Raw genomic sequence first — 25,457 nt, 5'->3', positions numbered from 1 at the left:
AACTGCAGCACTGGCATTGTGTGCCCACCCGGTGCCATATAGAGGCATAGCCTTGTGTGTGTGTGTGTGTGTGTGTGTGTGTGTGTGTGTGTGTGTGTGTGTGTGTACACCTAAAGTATTTATTATCTGCAACAATTCTAGTTGTTCCTCCTTAGAACAAATTTTCTTAAAAAGCTACAGAAGAAACTATTCAGAAATTACATGTAAATGTTGAAAACAACACTGTACTGAAAGTTATCTGGCACTGGAGCTGCGTTGTAAGCCACTGGCAAGCTAAATTGTAACTCCTGAATGCGGAAGGCGTAATTGTACGGTTCTTGATTGTTGTAACTAAAATCCAACATCTCCCTTCCTTACTCTCATTATCACTCTGAAATATGGGCTCCTGTACATCTTCAGATGCTATTTCATGAAAGTAAAACAACATTTCCCATGCTACATCCACAGGGGATGTCAGTAGAGCTCCTGCATTCAACAGAGCAAGAACTGGCATTGATATGCCACTGGCAGACGTACTTACATGCTGTGATAGTTGATCTGGAGTGATTATTTCAATTCAAGAACTGTTGTTGTAACCTCAGTCTTTTCACTAACTACTCTTGGTAGTGTTTATTGTGTGACACAAATGATTCCAAGATTTAGCTTTGCCAATTGATATTTAAGCCTTTGAAATTATTCCTACCTTGTACCTGACAACATAGTCCTTGTACTGCCATGGGGCAAAACTGCCTTCAAAACTAAAGACAGGATGATTTTGGCACAAACATTTTATTTTTACTTTGGCAGATCACACCGTTAAAAGCTATACTCCTTGTACTGGGGTTATTAAACTCTTTCATTTATTTATTGATGTATGGTGTAAACACCACACAACCCCTCCGTGTTTTGTAAGGGGTTCATCTGATGATTAAAACAATTTTTGCCAAGTTGCATCATGGTTTGCAACCACATTAAACTTAAGTTTTCCCTATGTATACCTGGGTTAAATTAGTTTAGAGATTGGAGGGAGGTGTGTACAATAGGGCCATGCCTAGTAAAACACTGTCATGTTCAAACTAAACTCTAGTTGATGAAAACTTTCCTTGATGTAAGTACATATTGAGAACATTTACCATCATGGTAAGAGACAATGGATATCTCTTATTAATTAAAAAATGCAAAATGTGGATACAACGAATTATTACAGTATTAATTAATAAAATGATATAGGATAGTACAAATAAATTAAATTGTTTTGAAGTAATATCATAAAATTATCTTTTTGTGTTATGCTGGCCTCTACAAGGTAAATATTAATCAATATATACCAACCATCAAAAAGTTCTGAGACTGATTTTATTCCTCACATATAATGGATGTTTAGTGTGGTAACTATGTTGACAGCTTGAACTAACGACTGTAAGCAACATATGTGCATTTGGCCAGTCAGTTGTGAGCAGGCGCTGTTAAGCAGTGGACAAGCAGCCATAGTTTGTCAACATTGTTGAGTGTCAAATTGCAATGGAAGAACATCCCTAAATCAAGTGTTCAAGACATTCTCCAGAATGACCTGAAGAAGAGAAAAGCATGTGCAAAGTTTGTCCTGTGCAGGCTGGTTCCAGAACAAAAACAATGAAGCATAAACTCTTCCTGTGAGTTGACTGAAATGCAAAACATGGACAATTCTTTTATGGAAAAAATAGTCACTGGTGATGAGACTTGGCGTTATCAATACAAATATAAAATGATGAAGTGCAGAGATTCACATGAAGTGTCTATGATTTGATTGACATTCAAGTCAAAATCACGAGTGAGTTGAACTGCAACCCAAAGGAGTTTCTGACAGTTTCACATGGCTGTATGAATATTACATGCATTTTACTCAAGTGGGGGGAGACTATGTATGACACCTGAAACATGAAAACCACCAACTTAACTTTTCTCTATTTTTTTATTAATCCAGTCTCAAAACTTTTTGGACTGACAGGGTATAAATATGCCAATATTGCCTGACAGGCACTATATGTTATGGCACAGAAAATCTCTGTGGGAACAGATACTCAATTGTATAAGCACATTACAGTCTCTTAAAAAGTTCATGATGATTCTGCAAGTTGTTGCATTTTCTGAAATGATGATAGTGATGATATTAATGGGTAACTGTTTCAATTTGTTTAATCTCTCAAACAAAGCTACTTGCTGATTGCAATGCTACTCACACAAAAAGAATATAAGATTTGATCTTCTAATGATGTGTGTTTTTTTTAAAATTTGGGGAGTCTTTCATTCCTATTATATAGAGGTAACTGGGATATTTCTGTTATGGAAGCATATATTTATAATGTGATGTTGGGTGCCTTCTACTGCAGTAATGGGTGTTGTCAGCAGATATACCACACCATTCTGTTCACCCGGCTGAGAATCCAACTAGGCAGCTCCCTTTCGTGCCTGCGGGGTTCACTACATGGGTCCGTTGTCTCCATTTCGCTCTATCACGGGCTGTATCTGGGTGGATGTTCACCTATTTAAGGTCTTTATGAATCGTATCAGCCCAACATTGCTTAGGTCGTCCCTTGGGTCTAATGTCGGCGACTTCAAGTATGTAACCCGCCTTGGCAATAGAGTCATCATTGGCCCGTAAAACATGGCCAAACCATCGAAGACAACTCTCACACGTTTTGTCTTGGATCGGTACACCAAACTGTTTCCTAATGCAGTCATTAGAAAAGTGATCTAACTTTGTGAGGCCTGCTGTCCACCTTAGCATCTTTGTTTCCATTATACTTAGGCAGCGTTCTGTCTCAACTGTAGTCGGCCAGCACTCACAACCATACAAGGCGACTGATCGGACGACAGTGTGATAGATTTTTGATTTTAAATTATCTTTCATCCTGCGGTCGCAAGTGACTCTGGTTGTTGTTTGCCACTTCATCCAGGCTGCCTGAGTTCTGGTGTTGACCTCTTCGGTGAGTCGGCTGCCAATGGTGATCGTGGAACCAAGATACTTAAACTTGCTCACATGAGTCAGATCTTCACCATTAATCATGATGGTGCCCATTTCATGTCTGTCTGATGTCATGTACTCGGTTTTCTTCAAATTAAGGCACAAACCGTGTTGCGCCAACCAGTCACTCCATTCTTGAGTTAAGCTCTGCAGATCAAGCTTGTATTCTGCTGCCAGCATCACGTTGTCAGCATAAAGTAGGCTCCATGATAATGGCAGGTGCAGGTCAGCTGTCATGGTGTCCATTACGAGAATGAGCAGAAACTGTGATAATGCAGAACCTTGATGGACAGCAACTGTGACGGGGAAGTCCTTGGATAGTCCTGAGGCTGTACAGACATAACTTCTTGGCTGTGCGTAAAGTAACTGCACCTAGTTAATAAGCTGCTCTGGCACATCATGCTGTCAAAGAGCTAGCCAGATGAGACTATGTGGCACCCGATCAAAGGCCTTTTCAAGATCCAGGAATGCTAGATGCAGCAGCTTGGCTTTCTCATGATGTTTCTCGACTAAGAGTATTGCAGCATGAATCGCATCAGTTGTGCCGCAGTTCTTCACAAATCCAGCTTGGTTTCTGGAAATCTGTGTGATCTCATGGATCCTTTGGTCCGGAACACACTCAAAGATTTTCATGGCGTGGCAGAGAAGTCGAATTGGATGGTAGTTGGTGTGCTCAGCGGTATTTCCCTTCTTCTTAAAGATAGGCACAGTGATGCTCTGCTACTAATCAGTTGGTGTTTGTCCCTGATCAATAATCTTGTTGAAGAGTTCCGTTAACCATTCGGCTGCCTTCCAATGATGTGAACACCATAACTCTGCTGGAAGGTCGTCTGGGCCGGTGGCTTTCCCAGGCTTCATTTTCCTCAACTGCAATTTCTCTTATGGGCCCTTCAACAGCATGGCCGGTGGGTATTGGTGGATGGGGGAACTCTTCTGTTGAGATCTTCTTGAAGTAGCTGTGCCATCATTCTCTTGCCTTCTTCCAGTCAACTAACGGATTACCGGCCTCATTACTGACTCTGTAGAGCCGATGAACATCTTGTGAATTGCGATGTCTTGCTTTAGCAAGTCAATATAAATCCCGCTCTCTTTCACGTGTGTCAAGTTTTGCATAGAGATCAGCATAACGTGAGGATTTGGTTGCTGCTATAGCCTGTTTTGCATATCTTCAGGCTGTTCTGTATGCATTCCATCGCGCCGGTGGTTTATCAGCAAGAAACTCATGATACAATTGTTTCTTTGTGTGTACCATGTCTTTGATGGTGTCATTCCAAAGCCAAGTATCTATATCTATCCTCGGTTGTCCTGGTTTTGCTGTCCCAAGAATTGCATGTGCAGCTTCATGAGCAGACACTTTCAGTTTCTCCCAGCTTTTTTCAATTGTGGTAATTGGTGGCAAAGTAATTCGGGCTATGATGTCGGCTTCCTTATCCTTGAATTTCCACCATTTGATTCTCGCAGGTCCTGTGCGATCTATGTGCTTATTTGTTGGCAACTTGATTTGTAGCTTACAGATGAATGGACAGTGTTGTATCGTGACTGTTTCATACGGGATGACCTTTGCATCAAACATCTTTGAGATCACAGCATCTCATGAGGATGTAGTCAATCTGTGCGGTGTTAATGCTGCTGTAATACGTGATTCTATGTTGGGGTGAAGGGTACACAGTAACCAAAATAATTTTGTAAGGGGTGGGGGGTGGGGGGTACAACGTAACTCAAAATTTTCTAGTTTTAATTTTTATTTCCAGGGTAATATTGCCTTGATAAATAATGCCCTTTTTGTTGTTTCTCTCTCTGCTACTCTGTAATGCACTAAACAAATTCATGAACAACTGTGTGGCTCCTTCTTTTAGTTTTCTCTCTGTCCTGTATTAATCAGACTTAGTAATGGTCCCACAGCAGCAAAAATTAAGGCCATCAAGTAGTTCTGGTTGTGACTGTGAGGAGGTTGCTCTGCAGGCTTTGGAATAAACTTTGGAAGGAAGGGAGAAAGAAGATTAGGATTTAATATCTCATTGACATTGAGGTCATTAGAGATGAGGTGCAAGCTCAGAATGTTTCATGGATGGGGAAAGAAATTGCTGTGCCCTTTCAAAGGAGCCACCCTGAGATTGGCCTGGAGTACTTAAGGGAAATAACAGAAAACCTAATTCTGGATAGTCAGAGACACACTTGAACCACTATAATCCTGAATTTGACTCCAATGTGCTAACACTGAGCCACCTCACTTGGTTGAATCAACTGTGATTGGGGCATCCTGACCACAGATCTACATTATTTGAGGGGTCATTGCAACAGCGGCCACCTCTGAACCACAATCTCCAGCATCTCACTAGATACACTGGATGTTTGATCCTTCTGTCTTCTTCATCCCAGCTGCTGGAGACCCCCACCGATTCTGTACCCTGTTTTCTTGCCAGTGGAGCCATCAGTGCTTCTGGTACCCTAACCTGAGCAGCTGCACCTGTTTCCTTACCTTGTCTTCCAGACCAAAGCATTGATGCCCCACAAGTGCCACCCAGGACCTCATCTGGCATCAGCTCACTGCCACCACACTGTCCTCCCCCATCAGCCAGATGTTTTTGGTTCCAAACACTGATTCAGGGAGGGAAGGATCTTGTAATCCCACAGGAGATAATGACTGATGATGCGACATCGATATGACTCACTACACCTACATTCAGTGGGGTTGCTGTGAGTGGTGAACAACACAGCCTGTTCAAGTCAGGTCAAGATGGGCCATCAGCCAGTTGATGTAAGGCCAATGCTCACTTCTGACGGCTAGAAAAAGTGTTTCTCTCCATGGCCAACTAACACCCTGATGATAACTCTGGACCTGCTTGGAATCTGATTGCAGTGTTGTCCGCCTATCACTATTAACTAATACTTCAGTGAACTGTGGAATCACTCAGCTAAGTGACTGATCACAGCCTCGCTTACAAGTGGTTTCTACCACGGAAATTCAAATTGTGGTACTGACAATTGCTTTAATTGGTAGTCCTGGAAAACGCACAAGATCAGTCATTCTTATTAACTATTTTGTATGTCAGTGTATTCCACAATTCCATAAATGACTTTGAGATGTAAATTGGGAATTGCAGACTACCCAGAAATTTGCCAGCCACAAATTTAATCTGATTCACTGATTCTCTAGTGAGATGCTGGAGCACTTGCCCGCGAAAGGCAAAGGTCCCGAGTTCGAGTCTCGGTCGGGCACACAGTTTTAATCTGCCAGGAAGTTTCAAATTAAATGGTAGTTTTGTGGCTCACTTCCACTATCCTTGTAGACATAACAACCATATTAGCAACTATGTCTGAATTGACTGTATTGAACTGCTTTCAGTGATTGATTCACTAACAAACAAACAAACATGTCAAAGAACCTCTATGAGGCTTTTAGGTACATTATATTTTTGGAGTCCAAGTATAAGCTTTGATTCCCAAAACTGCAGACAATATTTTAATGTGGGTTGAGGAGACCTTCCTACCAAATGAAATGGAAAATTTCCAAAACTGTCTAGTGAGAAGATACTTTACGATGTTCTGTGAATAGGAAGAACAAAACAATTTTTGAAAGTGCAATATGATTTCAGTATCTTCCTTGCAAATCACTGGAAATTTAAAGGCAATGGACACAAAAATTTAAAGGAAGCATGTGAGTGGTTCTTGGATGGTGTGCATGCATAAATATTGAAATCACATGATATTTTTGCACAAAATCTTGTCATCATTACCAGATGGTCTGATGCATTTGAATTTTGTACATCAAAGGGCTTGTCTATGATCACCTCCATTCATTATGTGATCAGACAAGTTACACATATGAGCCAGTGCTTGGTCACATTACAAAGGTGTTGGGGTAAAATTTCCACTTCCTCTACCATTGGCACTAAAGCACAGCAAGCATGTTGCTGATCCACATGGTCTTCACTTGGCTGTGGGGCAAGAAAGGGGGCAAATCAACTTCATATAGCTCAGTGTAAATTGCTGAATGTACATAATACAACCTTCCCAAATTGCACAATCATTTGCTTGGTGAGTACAACCATGTGTCACTCTCAGCTGTGCATGCCTGAGCAGATGTTGTGAAGGTGCAGAATGCTTAGCTAGATGAGTTTCCTTTACTTGCCACTACATACCATAATGCATTGTAACATAACTTGAAACAATGTTTTCTCAGCCATGCAGAAGAGCCATGCTCCTGTTGTCTCGTAATCAGTGAGAGCTCATCTGCATGCAGGAGGCTGAGGAACTACTGGCTAAGTGAAGCTGAACCACGTGGTAAGCCGGTGGTGTGGAAGAAGTCCCACTATGCGGCTACACCATGCACATGTGTGGCTCTAAATGGAACCCATTTGCTTGTTCCAAGTGCTGGACTTCTAGAAGGCCTAATGTAAGTAGCTACGTATTCCTCAGCTGACAATATACTGGCCAGGTTTCTTAGATTGTCTTCTTCTTAGTCTTTCAAATAAGGGGTTGGGTGAAGTCCCTTTCCAAATTTATTAAGGGAAGAACTGTTCTTGCTACTACTTTCTGGGTTGTCCTAAGTCCTGTTACCCTGTTGATGAGTATTGTGCAAGACCATCAAGCCAGAGAAGCTTTAGCAGACGAACCAGTCAAAGACTGTCCAGATGAACCACAAATAAGTATCCTGTTGACAAGCTGACTACTCAGGGGCTAAGAAGTTACATCCACAAAAGAAAAATGTATGCTGGTCTAGAGGCACGGAGTTGGCAGTCTCATGACTGTATTATCATAGTACATGGTTCTGGGTGGTTCATCAGAGGCAGAGGTAAGATCAGGAATGCCCCAGGAAAATATGAAAAAAACACTCCTGTTCCCATGAACATAAATGACCTGTTGCATTGGATTGGCAGAAATCTGATATTCTTAGCTGATGATGCTGCTGTGTGTGGAAAAATGTCATCATTGAGTGATTACAGGGGATTCAGGATGACTACTCGCAATGGTGGTCATGCAGAGACTGTCAGAACAAAAACATAGTTGAAAATTCCTGGCAGACTAAAACTGTGTGCAAGACCGAGACTCGAACTCGGGACCTTTGCATTTCGAAGGTAATTGCTCTACTGACTGAGCTACCCATGCACGACTCACAACCTGTCACCCACAGCTTCAATTCTGCCAGTACCTCATCTCATACCTTTCAAACGTCATTCTGGGAACTACATAGTTCCTGTGGTCGAAGACGGCAGAGTTCGCAAAATGAATGGCTAGGCAGAAACAAAGTCTAAAGAGTAACAAAAATCATAGTAAGTAAGAGCAAACAGCCCAGGTAACAATCTGAAATAGAACAGATATGATCACTCACTCTATTATCAACACGTGTGCATCAAAGGTTTCAGAGAATATCTAGAACTGCTAGACAATTGTTGGGCCACATTATTTACAGGCACTATTGCATCAGAGAATGGGTCCATGTGACAAGTCGACAGTGGTGACACTTTCCATGGGACAAAACTGTGGCTATGGTCTGAAGCTTGAATAACTCTGCCCTATCCTCCTGTCAATACTTGGGCTATGTGGGCAATCTGTATCACTGTCAGATACTAAAGCCCTCCCCCTTTAATCAGTGCATAAGGCTACAGATGGCCTGGGCTGGGCCAACCTTGTCAAGGAATGGGCAAGAGTGGTGCTCAAATCCCCACCAAAAGTGCCCACAGTATCCCTCATCATGATGGCTGGGTCAAATGTTGGCACTGTCTGTTAAATTGCCAACAAACTGACAGTTTCTAGGGTGCTGATTTGTCCTGCCTGTCCTGCCTGCAGGGGAGTGGGTGCTGGCTGTAGTTAAGATAGGAACAAGGGTTCAGACTTCAAGGGCACTCCAGTCTGAGAATGCTCAACCTATGACGATTGTTTGTTCTAGGGGTCTCTGGTGTTGGTGGGAGCCGGAAGTGGCTTACAGGGAGGAAGTGGTTCCACCTCTCTTGGTTCCAACCTCTGGTCACAACTGAACCCCTGCTGCTGCCTGAAATGAAGGCAGAAGTTGTAGAGGTGGCAGGCAGGCTGTTGGGTAGGCTTGTCCTGGGCAAGGTTGCATGGGAAATGCCCAATCTACATCTGCTACCAGACCTTATTGTCAATAACAAAACCCAGGGTTCTGGACAAATGTGCAAGCCCATACATGGGAGCCCATGCAGTAATAAGGCTGTGTGCATAGGCAGCAGGCCTGACGAGTCAGGCACAGCAAGTTGAAGAGGGTGTGGGATCTGTGCTCTTATAAAATTTTGGCCGGACTATGTCTAATTACAGGGGTTGACTGGTAGGTTGCACTGTCATCTGTCATCACTATCTAGTGCATCTGCATTTTGAAGGTCTTGACCATCAGGTCACTTTCTAATTGCCCATTGGATAGAAAGAGATAGAGGTCACATACTCAATACTATTGCAATTACAAAGACCCCGAAATGTAGACCCTGCAACAGAGAGACACTGTCAGAAACTGAATGGAAGGTGCCCCTTGTCCCTTCAATTGCAAATATGATGGAGATGGCATCAATGCTAGCTGCCGTGGTATTGGTAGCCATCTGTGCCACATATGGACAGTGTTGTGACTCGCCGATCATTCAAAGTGCCGCCGCGCAATTACGTGCGTCCTCTACGTGCGGCGCTGTCTGCCAGGCCAGCCATGCAGCAGCTGCGCCACCTAAGTGGCCAGTCGAGCAGCGGCCGCTAGACTGGGACTCAGTGCTCATTCGAATGCTAACGTGTACGCATGTCTTGCTTGTCAACTTACTCTGTGACTTATATGTGTTGTGTCGTTCTGAAATATATGTGTTAAACTTGACATTATAACAGAAAGTTAGAGAGGTGTGTCAAAAAGTAGCAATCATATTACTCCTTGGAACAGCCCAGCTAAATCAACATGTACTCTTTGTCTGGTACAATCAGGCTGTGGCCAAGAGTTGAAACACTTTGTTGGGGTTGGTTGACTGTAGGCACAAGCCTGGCAGTTCTAGACCATATGTTTTATGGCAGTGTCAACATCTCAACATCGTGTCATTGCAAATGACACCATGCTATTTCTTTCATCTGCAAGTTTCCCAATGTGTAGTGTGGAGGAGCTACAACATGTGAGGGTGAAGTGTGGCTGGGATTACCACTTGCCATTCAGACATGTCCATGGCTAACAATAACACACTATCAGTTGCGTTAAGCTGGCATCATAATGAAAAACATGTTGCCATGCCAGGTCGGGACCGTTAGGCAGGTGTTCCAGCCAACCCCATTGTACAGCGACGACACCCTGTGATGCAGTGGATCATGGTCTGCTTCTGTTGCTACTTTACGCACTGTAATTGGGAACTTTTACAAGCTGTGGCACTGATTGGTGTCTAAGGCAAAACACAGCATTTTGTGACGGACAAACCCTGTTTATGCACTGCGTGGCAAGCGCTAAAGTTCATCCACTTTTGAGTACTGCATGACTGGCATATAATGGATTTTGTAGTTACAATTAAAGCATCCACCACTGCAGCTATTGATCTGTTTTATTGGGAAGTTTTGAGTCGGGACAGAATATCAAAATGAGGCGATATTTGTACTATAGCCAATAACTCTTTCTGTATTTGGGATTAATTTTACAGTGTCACATTTTAAGTTTTAGATGCACATCAATGGGCTGTTCTGTGTCATTGGTGTATTTCTGGCACAGCACTGCACCAATGCCACAATTTGAACCATTAGTGGCTAGTATTAAGCATTTGCTCAAATTGAATGTAGCTAAACAAGGGGCTAACTTAAGCACTTTTTTGTGTTGTATGAAAGCTTTCTGGCACAACTCTGACCTCACAAATTTAACATCTTTCTTCCACAAATGATTAAGCAGGTGCGAAATCTGAGCTGAACTGGGAATAAATTTCACACAATAATTGACTCTGCCCAGGAATGAATGTCACTCTTTGTGGTTCTTTGGAGCCAGTAAGTTAGTGGTTGGGTCCACGTGTTCCTGTGTGGTCGTGAGCCTTTCTTTACCTGACATGTGTCCCAAGTACTTTACACTTGGCTCAAGGAAACTACATTTGTGTGGCAACAAAACAGATCATGGTCCTGAAGCTACTCAGTCAACGTCTGTTGATTTTGCAGGTTCTGCTCCCACGTGGCCCTAGTAGTAAGCAAGTCATCTAAATAATCCATCAATACCAGGTATACCTTGGATGAGCTGCTCAAGGTACTTCTGAAACACTGTGGGAGCACTTTTGACCCTAAATGATGATCTATTATTAATGATACATGCTGAATGACCTATTAATCACTAAAAATTTTTTTATCTGATCATTTTTTAAAGCGTAATTGTAGAACTGAAAATAGGCATCAGCAAGATCTATTTTAGAAAAATAATAGTTCCCAGTCAATTTTACCAACAATTCCGCTAGCCTAGAATTTAGGTACAGATGTATGTTAGCTTGAACATTAATGGTAGACTTCGAACTGCCACAAGTTCTAAGTGATCCACTTGGCTTTGTCATAATGCATCAAGTTCCTTGAGTAGAACTACATTTGAAACTAGATTCACTCAGTCTTGAACTTGGAAACCAAACACCACAAAAGCATCTAAGCCAAAACTTTTAGAAGTTTTACAAGAGTTTACTACCAGCAAAGTTAGTTGCCAAGCTACATCATTGTACTTAGCTTAGACTACAATCTGACCCTGTGGATCAACTGTCCATTGTTCATCACCAATCTGTGCTGAGGATACCTCAGTAGTGCAGAGCCGATGCGCCAGTACATGTGCACATTAATAAGAGACATGGCCACACCTGTGTCCAATTTGAATTCTGCAACTACTCCATTAATTTCCAGCTGCAGCATGAGTGTAGGCAACCCATCTGCTGCTTCTATTGCCACAGGCAAGTTAGCGGCTGTTGCAGTTGTTGCCTGCTGGCCAGAGCAGACATCTGCTAAAGGCCCCAGTCTGTGGTATGAAAAAAAAAAAAAAGGACATCACCAAATGGGCAGTAATGCCAGCGATGTCTTGGGTTGAAAACTGGATACAATTTGATTGTACTAACTTTCCTGAAACTCTTTGACAACAAGTGGTAGGAAACTTTGGTATGAACCTCTGCTCACTTTGAGACATGCCTACAGTGAACAAAATGCTTCACTTTGTTTGTGTTGACCAACAATGAGGGTGGTGGACTGCTAACTACTACTCTAACTACTGGATCCTCCTTTGCCAGTGTTGTGACTCGCTGATCTTTCAAAGTGCCGCCGCGCAGTTATGCGCGTCCTATACATGCGGCGATGTCTGCCAGCCATGCAGCAGCCACGCCACCTAAGCGGCCAGCCAGCCAGCAGCCGCTAGACTCGGACTCAGTTATGATTTGACTGTTAAAGTGACACCCGTCTTACTCTGTTTAGTTGATCTGTGACTTTCATGTATTGCGTCGTCCTTGAAATATATTTGTTCAACTTGAAGTTATAACAATTGGCGACGAAGTAGTGATTTTTCCTTTTCATCGTTGACCCACATGTTTCCATGGCTACTTTAGAGCAACTATTGCAAGGTCTCACAGAACGGCAAACGCTTATCACAAATGCGATTCGTGATTTCGTCGCGGCATCAAATGCGGGGTGTCTCTCGTCGTTGTCTCTACCTCCTTTTCCTCCTTATGACGAGACGGCGGAAGACTGGTCTCATTACGAAAAATGTCTTCGACAGCACTTATTGGAATTTCATGTCGTGGACAACCAAACATGTAAGTCTCCGTTCCTTTCATGGATTTCACCTCAAATGTATCGGTTGTTGTCGCAATTGGCTCCTTTGAAAGATCCTGCGTCTTTGTCCTTTGCCGAAATGTGCTCACTTCTGTCTGTTTATTTTCAAAAGCATACGCATGGCTGTGTAAAAACATGCAGTTGCCTCGTGTTAAAATAAATGCAGCTGCTACATAATATGAATGAACTGAAAGCGTACAAACATGCAGTAGCTGCCTGCATGTACTGATAAGAGCTGCGCCATACGTCACACTTCCTGCAGATAATTAGAAGCTAGCTGGGTGCGGCAGGAAGTGAGGCCCTGATAAACCGCAATGGTTTGTCAAAAACAACCGAATCAATCCTATCGCGCTTGAGCTGCTGAACTTCAAGGCCTCAGTAGAAAGTGTCAATTTGTTACTGACGTTCACAAAGAATCCTACGCGGATTCCACGATACGGGATGCTATTATCCGGTCGGCGCCCGACAAAGAAGTTGGGCAATGTGCCCTTCAGTCGGCAAATCTGACTCTGGATGAAGTCCTATCCATCGCTCAGTCTTTTGAAATTTCTCGTGCCGCTGGAGCGCAAATAGAGGCATGGGGTGACGTCGGGGAAATACAACCTCTGTGCACTGTTGACGAAGCGTGTGGCGTGTCCCCGCCGGCCAACGTGGCCGAAGTACGCTCCCAAGTGCAGCCTCGGCCTAACTGTAAACAAACCTCTAAGAAACTGCAGCAAAACCCACAGCAACTTCCTTCATGTCTGCGGTGTTTTACGAAACATTCATGAGAGGATTGTCCACAACATTGGGCCGTGTGTCACAAATGCAAAAAAAAAAAGGGTCATGTGTAATCCGTTTGCAAATCCGACCGCAAACATGATGTTCATGAATATGGCGCTGATTCCGATTCTGTGTTATCTGTCAATTGTACTTCTTCCCTTTCAGGGAAGTTATTCCTCACTGTCCAAATACTTGGTCGCGATGTTGGCATGCAGGTGGATATTGGTTCTGCTGCCACTATCATCAATTCTCAGTTGGGTTCTCCAATCCTGTCACCTGTCACTAGGCAATTACAGACTTACTACAAACAGAAGATTCCTCTCTTGGGACAATTTGATGCGGACGTATCTTACAAATCTGTCGTTCGCTCTGTTCCCATATTTGTGGTCAACCATAGTAATGTGGAGAATCTTTTTGGTTTCGATGCCTTTCGCATTTTTGGGTTCTCCATAGATGACTCTGTCAATATCGTCTCTGATGCTACTCTTTATGCTCAATTGGATTCCTTGTCGAAGGCATTTTCGTCCCTTTTTTCTCCTGGGTTAGGCCATGCAAACGACTTTGGAGCTCATATCACTCTCAAACCCACTGCTCGGCCTAAGTTTTTTTGGGCGCGGCCCATTCCTGTGGCCCTTCGTGATAATGTCAAACGGGAGCTGCATTGTCTCACTGCTTCAGGGGTCTTGCTTCCTGTCACTTCCAGTGAGTGGTCCTTTCCTGTCATTGTCGTTGCTAAGCCAAATGGTGACATTCATCTCTGTGGTGATTTCAAGGCCACTGTAAATGCTCAGTGCCTTATCGACACTTACCCCATGCCTCGACCTGAAGAATTGTTCACTAAACTTGCTGGAGGCCAGTATTTTTCTAAACTTGATCTGTCAGAAGCTTATCACCAACTTCCTCTCGACGCTGCTTCCCAGCAGTTTCTGGTCATTAACACACCTTTCGGCCTCTATCAATATCAACAATTGCCATTCGGGGTTGCCAGCGCCACTGCTCTCTTTCAGTGATTCTTGGAACAATTATTGCTCACTGTCCCTGGGTGTATAAATTACATGGACGACATTGTTGTCACTGGCTCCACCACTGAAGAACGTCTTCAGAATCTCTGCACACTTTTTCACGTCTTACAGACTGCCAGTCTTAAGTGTAATCTTCAGAAATCAAAATTTTTTCAGGCATCTATCACATGCTTGGGGTTTCAACTCTCTCGGGATGGTATTCGTCCGCTTCAGCAAACTGTCGCTGTGATCGATGCCCTTCCTCGGCCTACATCTGTTAAGGAACTGCGGGCCTTCTTGGGGAAAATAGCATAATATCACAAGTTTTTACCGTCTGCGGCTTCAGTGGCTCAGCCGTTGCATCGCCTGTTGCATAAAAGCGTGCCTTTTCACTTGTCCGCATCATGCGATGCGGCTTTCCAGAAATTGAAGACTATGCTGAAACAGGCCCCGTGCCTGGCTACTTATCGACCTGGCCAACATCTTGTTCTTGCCATGGACGCCTCTCAATACGGGGTCGGTGCCGTCCTTGCGCACCATTTTTATGACGGTTCTGAACAACCCATTGCTTATGCCTCCAAAATGCTCACGGATGCCCAACAAAAGTATTCTCAAATTGAATAAGAAGCTTTGGCCATTATTAATGTTCTTCATAAATTTGGTGTTTTTCTCTATGGATCGAAATTTCATCGTGTTACAGATCACAAACCACTTGTTTCCTCGTTTCATCCATCAACGTCACTTCCCGACAAGGCTACACACCGCCTCCAGCATTGGGCTCTTTACTTGTCTCGTTTCAATTATGAGATTCATTTCCGGCCAACGGCTCAACACACGAATGCTGATGCACTGTCTCACCTTCCCATGGGTCTTGATCTGGCATTCGATAGGGACAAACTTTTGTGTTTCCACCTGGATGTTGCCGAGCAGCGGGTTGTGGGTGGGTTCCCCATCACCGGGGACTGGCTGGCGGCTGCTAACCCTCTCCCAGGTTTTACACTGTATTCAGAAGGGTTGGCCAGATCGTCTGTCCACTAAGACTTCTGATCCGTTGCGGAACTACTACACTTTGCGTTACCGCCTCACGGCTAGGGATGGTGTTATCCTCCTTTCCACCAACAATGCTTCGCCGCGTGTTGTGGTACCTGCGTCTTTGCGTGCTTCGGTCTTGTGCCTCCTTCACCAAGGGCACTGGGGTGTCTCTTGCACACAATCTCTGGTGCGCCGTCACGTGTACTGGCCCAACATTGACTCTGAAATCGCACACATGGTCGCTACCTGCGGCCCTTGTGCGTCACAGGCCGCCGCCCCGAAGTCATCTTTGTCACCATAGCCTTTGCCTGATAAGCCCTGGGAGCGTATTCATGCTGACTTCGTGGGACCTTCTTTAGGTACTTATTGGCTTCTCGTTATTGACGCCTACTCTAACTTTCCTTTCATTGTCCGTTGCATGTCGCCTACCACCGCGGCAACCACCAATGCTTTAGCTCGCATTTTTTCTTTGGAAGGCCTTCCCTCTACTTTTGTTACTGAAAATGGTCCGCAATTTGCCTCTTCCGATTTGGCGGATTTTTGTGCCCGTCACGGCGTCATGCATGTCACGGCCCCTCCGTTCCATCCACAGTCAAATGGTGAGGCTGAACGACTGGTCCGCACATTTAAGGCTCGGATGAGGAAACTCCTGACTTCTTCTGCTGCTGATGATGTGCTTCTCCAATTTCTGGCTTCTTACCGTTTCACCCCCATGGGCGACCACAGCCCGGCTGAGCTCTTACATGGCCGACAGCCCCACATGCTACTTCATCTTCTGTGGCCTTCCACCTCACGGCTGCGGGTGCCTTCGCTTGGCCGGTTCACCACCGGCGACCTTGTATGGGTACGGGGATATGGCTGGCAGCCAAAATGGAGTCCTGGCTACACCTTACAACACCGTGGCCGACTCCTGTATGAAATCCAGATGGACACGGGTGTTGCAGTGCGTCATTTGGACCAGCTTTGGCCTCGTGTGCCGGCAACGCCTGTTCCAGATGCCGCTACACCACCTTCGGCTCTACCTGACGCTCAGGATCCTGGAATCTCTCATTACTTACAATGCAGTCCTCTCACCATCATATCGGTGCCAGCACAAGAACTGACGCCAACAGGAGACGTGCCCATGCAGGAACCAGATGACCATCATCTGTCGGAGCAACTCTACTCGCCTCCTCCTCCTATGGACGCGGACACATCACCCATGTCTCCTGTAATAACAACCGGACTTGCCGCAATGGGCAGATTGGTGCACAGGGCCCCAGCAGATTCGACCCCCACGTCTCCTGTCATCTCGACCCGTTATCACTGGGGACACTTCCGTCCGTACGGGAAGCCTCCTCCTCGAGACTTTACAGCCAGTCAACCAACACCTATGGACGTTAGCAATCTACAGGTCACCTCCATCAAGACCTGTGCAAAAACTTCAAACGGGGGAAAAGTGTTGTGACTCGCCGATCTTTCAAAGTGCCGCCGCGCAGTTATGTGCGTCCTCTACATGCAGCGCTGTCTGCCAGCCACGCAGCAGCAGCACCACCTAAGCAGCCAGCCAGCGGCTGTTAGACTCAGACTCAGTTATGATTTGACTGTTAAAGTGACACCCGTCTTACTCTGTTTACTTGATCTGTGACTTTCATGTATTGCGTTGTCCTTGAAATATATTTGTTCAACTTGAAGTTATAACAGCCAGACTACTGGATGATTGGATCGTTAGCAAATTGGATGATGTTGTTGGTTGGTTGTCATGAGTTGATAGTAAAATCAAGAGCAACTACTGCTAGTACTAAGAAAGTAAACAAAGTATCATAAGACATAGCTTGCACTGATACTGTTACCTCATGAGCTTTGGCAATTTTTAGCACTTCACTCAGTGTTGCATCAAACACTCTAAAATGTTTGCAATGATTTCTATATCAGGAGCTAGACATATAACAACATCATGGATCAATGAGTCTGCATATGATAGATCACACTGTTTTAAAATGACAAAAACAGACCTCCCAATTGTTGTTTGCCTCATCAAAGCAAGTGAATGGTTCAGGAGGGAGGCAATGATGCTGCAGCTGCAGACTGTTGCTGGGTTTGCAGTAGCTGTAATAGCAATTCCTGCTGTTGCTGTTGGAATTCTCACTACTTTTCTCGGCGTTGCTGGAGTTGCTACTGTCGCAGTTGCAACTGCTGCTACCCCAACTTTAGAAACTCAGGACTAATGCTTCACAGTGAACAGACACATGGTAAGAAAGTACTCATCATCACTTTTCCATCCTACTCTGCCTAGATAGAACACACTTTATGATGATGCAGACTGGCAGCAATGTTGAGACTGGTTTAACAGACAGACACTTCCAGTGGTTGATGAGAACGGAGTTCATGAAGTGAACAGCTAACCAGAAACAAAGTCCACACAGTTGTGAAAGTTGTCATAAGCATGAATAAAATGTCTAGGGAGCAATCCAAATCATAAAATGTAAACATAGGCAAGGTCAATCGCTTTACTATAAATGGCACATATTGAAGGCTTCAGAGAATAGCGACAACTCCTGCACACATGCAGGGCAGTGATATTTACAGAAACTGTTGCTTCAACGAATGGGTCCACAGCTTACATGAAAGGGCATGGTGACATTATGGCCTCTGCATGAAAAACTGCAGCTGTGGTATGAAGACCGAATATCTCTGACCTTCCCTTCATATCGATACTTAAGCTGGACAAGGAATCAGAATTATTATCAGGTGCTGAAGTTTCAATTATGGCTTCTCATTATGTAATGGATCAGACACAATTGAGGGATACTGTATTCTCAAATGGAAAAGACATATGAGTTTTAGTGAGAAGCAAACAACAGCACTATAATATATACTAATCTTACAAAAATTGAATTTCTTAAATGTGATTTGCAGAGTATCCATGTAGATGTAGATGTAGTTCCTTTATGGTAAAAATGAAATTACTGTATAGCATTATTGACCAGGAGACCCCGTCTGGAATTGTTTGGCCACCGGTGCAACACCACTATAACAACATGTGGAATGAAGAAGATGAGAGGAAATGATTAGGGCTACACAAATACCCGGTCCACATGTGAAGAAAATATCTAACCTGGCTGAGGATCAATCTCTGGGACCCAACAATCTAGAGACAGCAACGCTAACCATTAGACACCAGCTGTGGACTTCCTTTATGGTGTTTGAACTTCATGCTACACTTATTTCCACAGTGTAGCTTTAACAGCAAATTAGTGTTTTTTTTTTTTGGGAAACTTCAGTAATTTTATAGCATTGTAGTTACCTTTTTACTAAGAGATCTTTTTCTCCTTGCTTAACTGCATAAAGTCCTGCAGGTGCAAATGCTTTACCAGTCCACAATGAAAAACCTTGATTGAAACTCGTGAACATTCAAGATGCAGCTTTCAGCCTTTGCTCTGAAATACCTGAGAGAGAAAGAGAGAGAGAGAGAGAGAGAGAGAGAGAGAGAGAGAGAGAGAGAGTATTTAGTATTTATGTGCAATCTGCCATCTAATCAGGCCTTATTCTTGCTATGCACAGTCAAGACTGTCTTGGATTTTTACACACCAACTGGGTTTAAAACATTCCTTCTTTTGTGGCGGCGTTTGTAGCGACAAACAATTCGCTGTAGAAACGGCTTACGAAGTCACCGCCACACTTTTAATAGCGGGCCGACCGGTCCGCTGGAACAGTGAACAGAAAGATGAAAAACCAGACACTCTGATTAAATAAAAGTCGGTACTTATCTTTATTAACGAAGATAGAAACACAGTAGTGAACTCCGTGTCTACAGAAATCTGTCTAGTTCGAGTCGGAGCGGCTAGGTCAGCGTCGGCTGACGACAAACAACAACTGTGCTGCGATGAACACACAACTGACTAGCAAGTACACAATTCGGTGGCGAGTATACAACTGAGCGGCGAATACAGAACTGTCCTAGCGCTCGCGACTCCAGCGCTTAAGAACCCAGAAGCCAGCGGTGGCGCGCGCAGACTTGCGGCGATTTGCTGTCTTGCTGGCGCTGCTTATGCGGACGGCGTCCGGACTTTGATGCTGCCAACCTTTTGGCAGCGGGCTCGGGTGGCATTACTGGCTAGGATATAACACCTTCAAAATACAATGACAATCTACAGAGACAAAGAACATTTCAAAGAGCACCTGTATCACAAACAGCTCTTACAAGCCAGCAAATCCACTACTGAAGAACAATGTTTTTCATAGACACACACAAAGAGGTACGAAGTTGTTTACCTGGCTGCTACTTACTACAGCAATACAGTAAAAAAAAAGAGACTGTAAACCCACATTGCAATACCCTGATAAATCAACACAGAGAATACTGAGTAGTGAAAGCTAATGTCAGCTGTGTTTCAAAGCTTAGTGATAGCCACAGAAGCCTAGCAGATTTAAACTCCACAATCTCTTTGTTGTGATCAGATGAACGCATTTACATTGCACGTCCAGAGGAATAGTGATTTGAATAAGTGAGCACATATATACATTCATATGTGTCCCACATTATCAGGTGTCAGATCACCTGATGATAACTGAAATATATGTCCACAAAATAGTGTAATTTCTATGAATTTTTGTGTCACACGACCTGAAAATAACATAATATGCCAGCAAAGACTTAGATCAAATTTAATGCAAGTATTTTATCTGAACATACCTTGGATCAGCACCAAAGTCATGCTAATTAAAAGTACAAATATGCTGTTCACTTTTGGGCTGCCTTTGAAGAACCAGTTTCTTACTGCTGTGAATAAAGCAGTTTTCTTGTATGACGTCTTAACCCCTGGAGCATTAGGCAATTTGTTGTTGAGAAATTTACTTTCTCCAACTAATGCACACAGAAGCTTTGCAATCCATCCTAGGTAAGCTAATGTCATACACATTAACAGAAGGATCTGGTAGTAATTCTGGTAATAGTCAAGACCAGACAAACTTAAGGCAACCAAATTTTCACTGAGTAATATCTGAAAAGGAAGGAAAATATGTAATCATAATTGTTCTGGTATCAGACTTTGTAACTTATTAAGTATAACAAACAAATAAACAAAAAGACTAAAAGCATGCTTAGTCTTATAAACTTACAGAAGTGTGCACACACTGAATAAAGTGAAGCACACCCATTACTGAAGGAGAATGCTAGTCTCAATTTCCAGCAGTAGATTAAAAAAAATATTTAGTTTAGCTCATATATGTGGAAAGAATAATCAAATTATATTATAATTTAATAGAAAAGAGAACTCATTCTTTTAAAAATGTAAAATTACAAGGAGACAGATGACTGGCCATTATTTACTTTCAGGCTGCAAAACTAACTTTTGCAACTATGGTTCCTTCCTCAGGGAGGAAAGAGGACTTTTTGGAATTTTGGGAAGGAAGGGAAGGGTCACACAGACCTCAAGTTGAGAGCGACTCACCTGCTGTGATGACCACGAGAGAGAAAGATTAAATTCATGTCAGAGAGGGTAGGAAGTCAAAGACAGCACACTAGTAAGCAATGTGCCAGTTTTGTTCCACAGATGATAGAATGACAGAACGAGAACTAAAAATGAATTGAGAGGAAGAAAAAAGAGAAATGTAAAGAACAGTGCAAATAAGAATTAAGAGACAAGGAAAAATGAGAAGAAGATATCGTGGTGATGAGGGGAGACAAAAGCAGTTGCCTCTCATCCTGGCGTCTTGAGTAACCTGCCATTCCTTTTTAACCTTCCTGGAGCTATCCAAAAATCTACGAATATTTAATCTGCCTGTTGCCCTTCATCCATGGTTTTCAGGATATCGTGAGAAAAATGCAAGCTGAGTTTTGCACAAGCTATGCTTTCTAAATCTGTACTGATTTGTGGACAGAAGCTTATTTGTCTCACAGAAATTTATTACACTCAGAGTCAGAATATACTCAAGAATTATGCAGTAAACTGAGCTAAGGATACTGGTCTGTAATTTTGTGGGTCTGTTCTTGTGCCTGCTTAGCGATTTTAGGTAGGATCTGAATATTCTTGAATTTTTGTTAACAGTGGACGTTTTATATATGCATGAATTTCTACTAACTTCTGCCTGTCAGCATTTCAGTGACCTTTTCAAATTTTAAAAATTGAGAGTGCAACAATCTATGTTTTATGAGCATCTTCTGAAGTTTGTTATTAATCCATGGCAAGCCTTTTCCACTTACTCAGCACATATTTTTCCAGAGAGTGTCATTTACAGTTAGTTTAAACTCTGCCCATAATTCCTCTATGACCATCATACCTAAACTAAATGACGTCCATTCATTGTCTAAGTAGGACACTAACAATTGACTATGTGCTCTTTCCAACAGGAAAACTCTCCTGCATTCTTGATGAACTGATTAACTTTGATAACTGTTATTGGTATAACAGTTCAAAATTGTCATAGCTATGTTGGAAAAGTACCAGAGCTCCAAGCTCTAATAGAAAGTACTGGTGCTCAAATTGTTATAGGCACTGAAAGCTGGCTAAAGCCGGAGATAAGTTCAGCCAAAATTTTTGTGAAGAACCCAATGGTGTTCCGAAAGGATAGGATAAACACCACTGACGATATCGTCTTTGTTCCTGTTAGTACCTTGTAGCAAAACTGAAGTGGATACTTCCTGTGAGTTAATATGGGTAGAGGTAAATTCTTGGCAAGCAGAGCAAAATAATAATTGGATCCTTTTACTGACCTCCCAACTCAGATGATACAACTGCTGAAAGGTTCAAAGAGAACTTGAGTTTAATTTCAAATACACATCCAACTTGTACAATTATAGTTGGTGATGACTTTAAATTACCCTCGACATGTTGGGGAAAATACATGTTTAAATCCGGATGTATGCATAAAACATCATCCGAACATTCTCTAAAGATTATTTCCACCAGTTAGTTCATGAGCCCATGTCAATAGTAAACAATTGTGAAAACGCACTTGACTCCTTAGCAACAAATAATCCTGAGCTAACAACGAGCATCAAAATGGATACAGGAATTAGTGAACACAGGTCTGTTGCAGTGAGACTGAATATTGTAACCCCCAAATCCTCCAAAAATAAACAAAAAATATAACTATTCCAAAAAGCAGATAAAAATTCACTTGACACCTTCCTGAGAGACAATCTATACTCCTTCCAAATTAACAATGAAAGTGTAGACCAGATGTGGTTTGAATTCACAGAAATAGTATCAACAACAATTGAGAAATTTATACCACATAAATTAACGAACAATGGAGCTGATCCCCCTTGCTACACAAAATGGATCAGAACACTGTTGCAGAAGCAAAGGAAAAATGATGCCAAATTTGAATGAATGCAAAATCTCCAAGACTGGCAACGTTTTACAAAAGCTTGAAATTTAAAGTGGACATCAATGTGAGATTAATGTGGACATCAATGTGAGATGCTTATAATAGTTTCCACAACAAAACTTTGTTTCAAAACCTGGCAGAAAATCCAAAGAGATTCTGGTCGTATGTGTGGTAGGCTAGTGACAAGACACAGCCAATGCCTTCTCTGCATGATAGCAATGGAAATACTACTGCCTACAGTGCTGCAGAAGCATAGTTACTTAACACAGCCTTTCGAAATTCCTTCACCAAAGAAGATGAAGTAAATATTTCAGAATTCGAATCAAGAGCAGCTACCAACATGAGTAACTCAGAAGCAGATATCCTCAGAGTAGTGAAGCAACTTAAATCACTTAATAAAAGCAAGTCTTCTGGACGAGACTGTATACCAATCAGGTTCCTTTTACAATTTGCTGATGCAATAGCTCCATACTCAACAATTATATACAACCGCTCACATGACAAAAGAAAGATCTGTACCCAAGACTTGAAAGTTGCACAGGTCACACAGACATTCAAGAAAGGTAGTAGGAGTAATCCACTAAATTATAGGCCCATATCATTAACGTCGATAAGCAACAGGATTTTGGAACATATACATATTCGAACATTGTGAATTACCTTGAAGAGACTGGTCTATTGACACATACTCAACATGGATCACAAAATATTGTTCTTGTGAAACACAACTAGCTCTTTACACAAACAAACTGTTGAGTACTATTGAAAAGGTATTTCAAAAGTATTCCATATTTCTAGATTTCCAGAAAGCATTTGACACTGTACCACACAAGCGGCTCGTAGTGAAATTTCATGCTTATGGAATATTATTTCAGTTATGTGACTGGATTTGTGACTTACTGTAGAGGTCACAGATAATAGTAACTGATGGAAAGTCATCGAGTAACACAAAAGTGATTTCTGGCATTCCCCAAGGTAGTGTTACAGGCTCTCTGCTGTTCCTTATCTGTCTAAATAATTTAGGAGACAATCTGAGCAGCCATCTTAGAGTATTTGCAGATGATGCTGTCGTTTATTGTCTAGTAAACTCATCAAAAGATTAAAACAAATTGCAAAATGATTTAGAAAAGCTATCTGAATGGTGCGAAAACTGTCAACTCATCCTAAATAATGAAAATTTTGCTAAAAGGAATCTGTTAAACTTCAGTTACACGATAAATCAGTCTAATCTAATGACTGTAAATTCAACTAAATACCCAGGAATTAAAATTACAAACAATTTAAATTGGAAAGAAAATGTTGTGGGGAAGGCAAAACCAAAGACTGTGTTTTAATGGCAAAACACTTAGAAAATATAACAGATCTACTTAAGAGACTGCTACACTATGCTTGTCCATCCTCTTTTGGAGTACTGCTGTGGGGTCTGGGATCCTTACCAGACAGGATTAATAGAGTGATGATGATGAGGCCCCATACTCTGAGGAGCGTAGGGGACGATGCGGAAGACCCGCACCGCCGACTAAACATCGAGAAAATTCAAAGACGAGCAGCACATTTTGTATTGTGGTGAAATAAGGGAGAATGTGTCACAGACATGATATAGGATTTGGCCTGGACACTATTAAAACAAAGATGTTTTTCATTGTGGCGGAATCTCCTCAAGAAATTTCAGTTACCAACTTTCTCCTCCGAATGGGAAAATGTTTTATTGATGTCAACCTATATAAGGAGAAATGATCAATATAATAAAATATGGGAAATCAGAGTTCACATGGAAAGATATATGTGTTGTTTTTTCCATGCGTTGTTTGAGAGTAGAATAATAGAAAATTATTGGCATTTAAATATGATTTGCAGAGTATCCATGCAGATGTAGATGTACACGTACATGTAGGTAACCATCATGATAAAATCATGATCATCACTTCCTGTCTCTATAAGGGCACTGTTGACAAGATCAGGCTTGGTTTTAGCTACAAGGTCTAAAATATTTCCATTGCATATGGATTGTTGAACTAGCTGTGCAAGACAGTTTTTGGAAAATGTATACAAAATTACTTCACAAGGTTGTCTGTTCGCATCATCTGCAATGAATCCATAGTTGCCCTTTCTAACCTCGGCAAGCTACTTCACCTCCAACAAACATTGCATTAATGGGGTGCTTCCATGTTACTCTGTGTAGATTTCTCTGATTGATGCTACAATTGTTACAGTGGAATTGGGTGGCCGGTAGGAAAATCTGATGATTAACTTGAGTTTACCTAGGCCAGTTACTCGCATCAACTTCACAATCAGATGCAATTTCAACCTTGATAGACACCATAATTTTATCAGTTGCAATGAATACTCCCCTTCCTGTAGTGTCCAATCTGTCTTTTTGATATATGTTCCACACCACATTAAATACTACAGAACTTTCTGCTTCAGGTTTTATCCAGTTTTCAGTTTCAAGTATAATTCGAGCATGACAGTTTTCCTAGAGGGCAGTAAATTCAGGGACTTTTGTATGAATGCTTTGGCAATTTACTGTAAAAATATTGACAAAGTTTCCATACTTTGTACCTGGTTTCGGTCTCTGCATATCAACGGGTGAGCATTCGTCAGAGGACCTCAAACTATCACTC

General features: G+C 42.4%; 1 protein-coding gene across 4 annotated transcripts in view; it reads right to left on the bottom strand.

The window, feature by feature from the left end:
- Window positions 1-25,457, bottom strand: part of LOC124798136 (GPI ethanolamine phosphate transferase 1) — a 260,616-nt gene that overhangs the window by 84,273 nt on the left and 150,886 nt on the right. For all 4 annotated transcript variants that reach the window (XR_007016923.1, XM_047261405.1, XM_047261406.1 and 1 more), the window contains exon 8: window positions 20,195-20,501. Coding sequence is in view for 3 of the 4 variants with exons in the window: in XM_047261405.1 (XP_047117361.1) it covers window positions 20,195-20,501 (307 nt within the window). In the remaining variant the exon portion in view is untranslated. The remainder of the gene's footprint in view (window positions 1-20,194; window positions 20,502-25,457) is intronic.

Source organism: Schistocerca piceifrons, chromosome 5 (genome assembly GCF_021461385.2).
Source record: "Schistocerca piceifrons isolate TAMUIC-IGC-003096 chromosome 5, iqSchPice1.1, whole genome shotgun sequence".
Lineage (NCBI taxonomy): Eukaryota > Metazoa > Arthropoda > Insecta > Orthoptera > Acrididae > Schistocerca > Schistocerca piceifrons.
The sequence above is the reverse complement of the archived record's forward strand: the minus strand, read 5'-3'. Positions and strand labels throughout refer to the sequence as shown.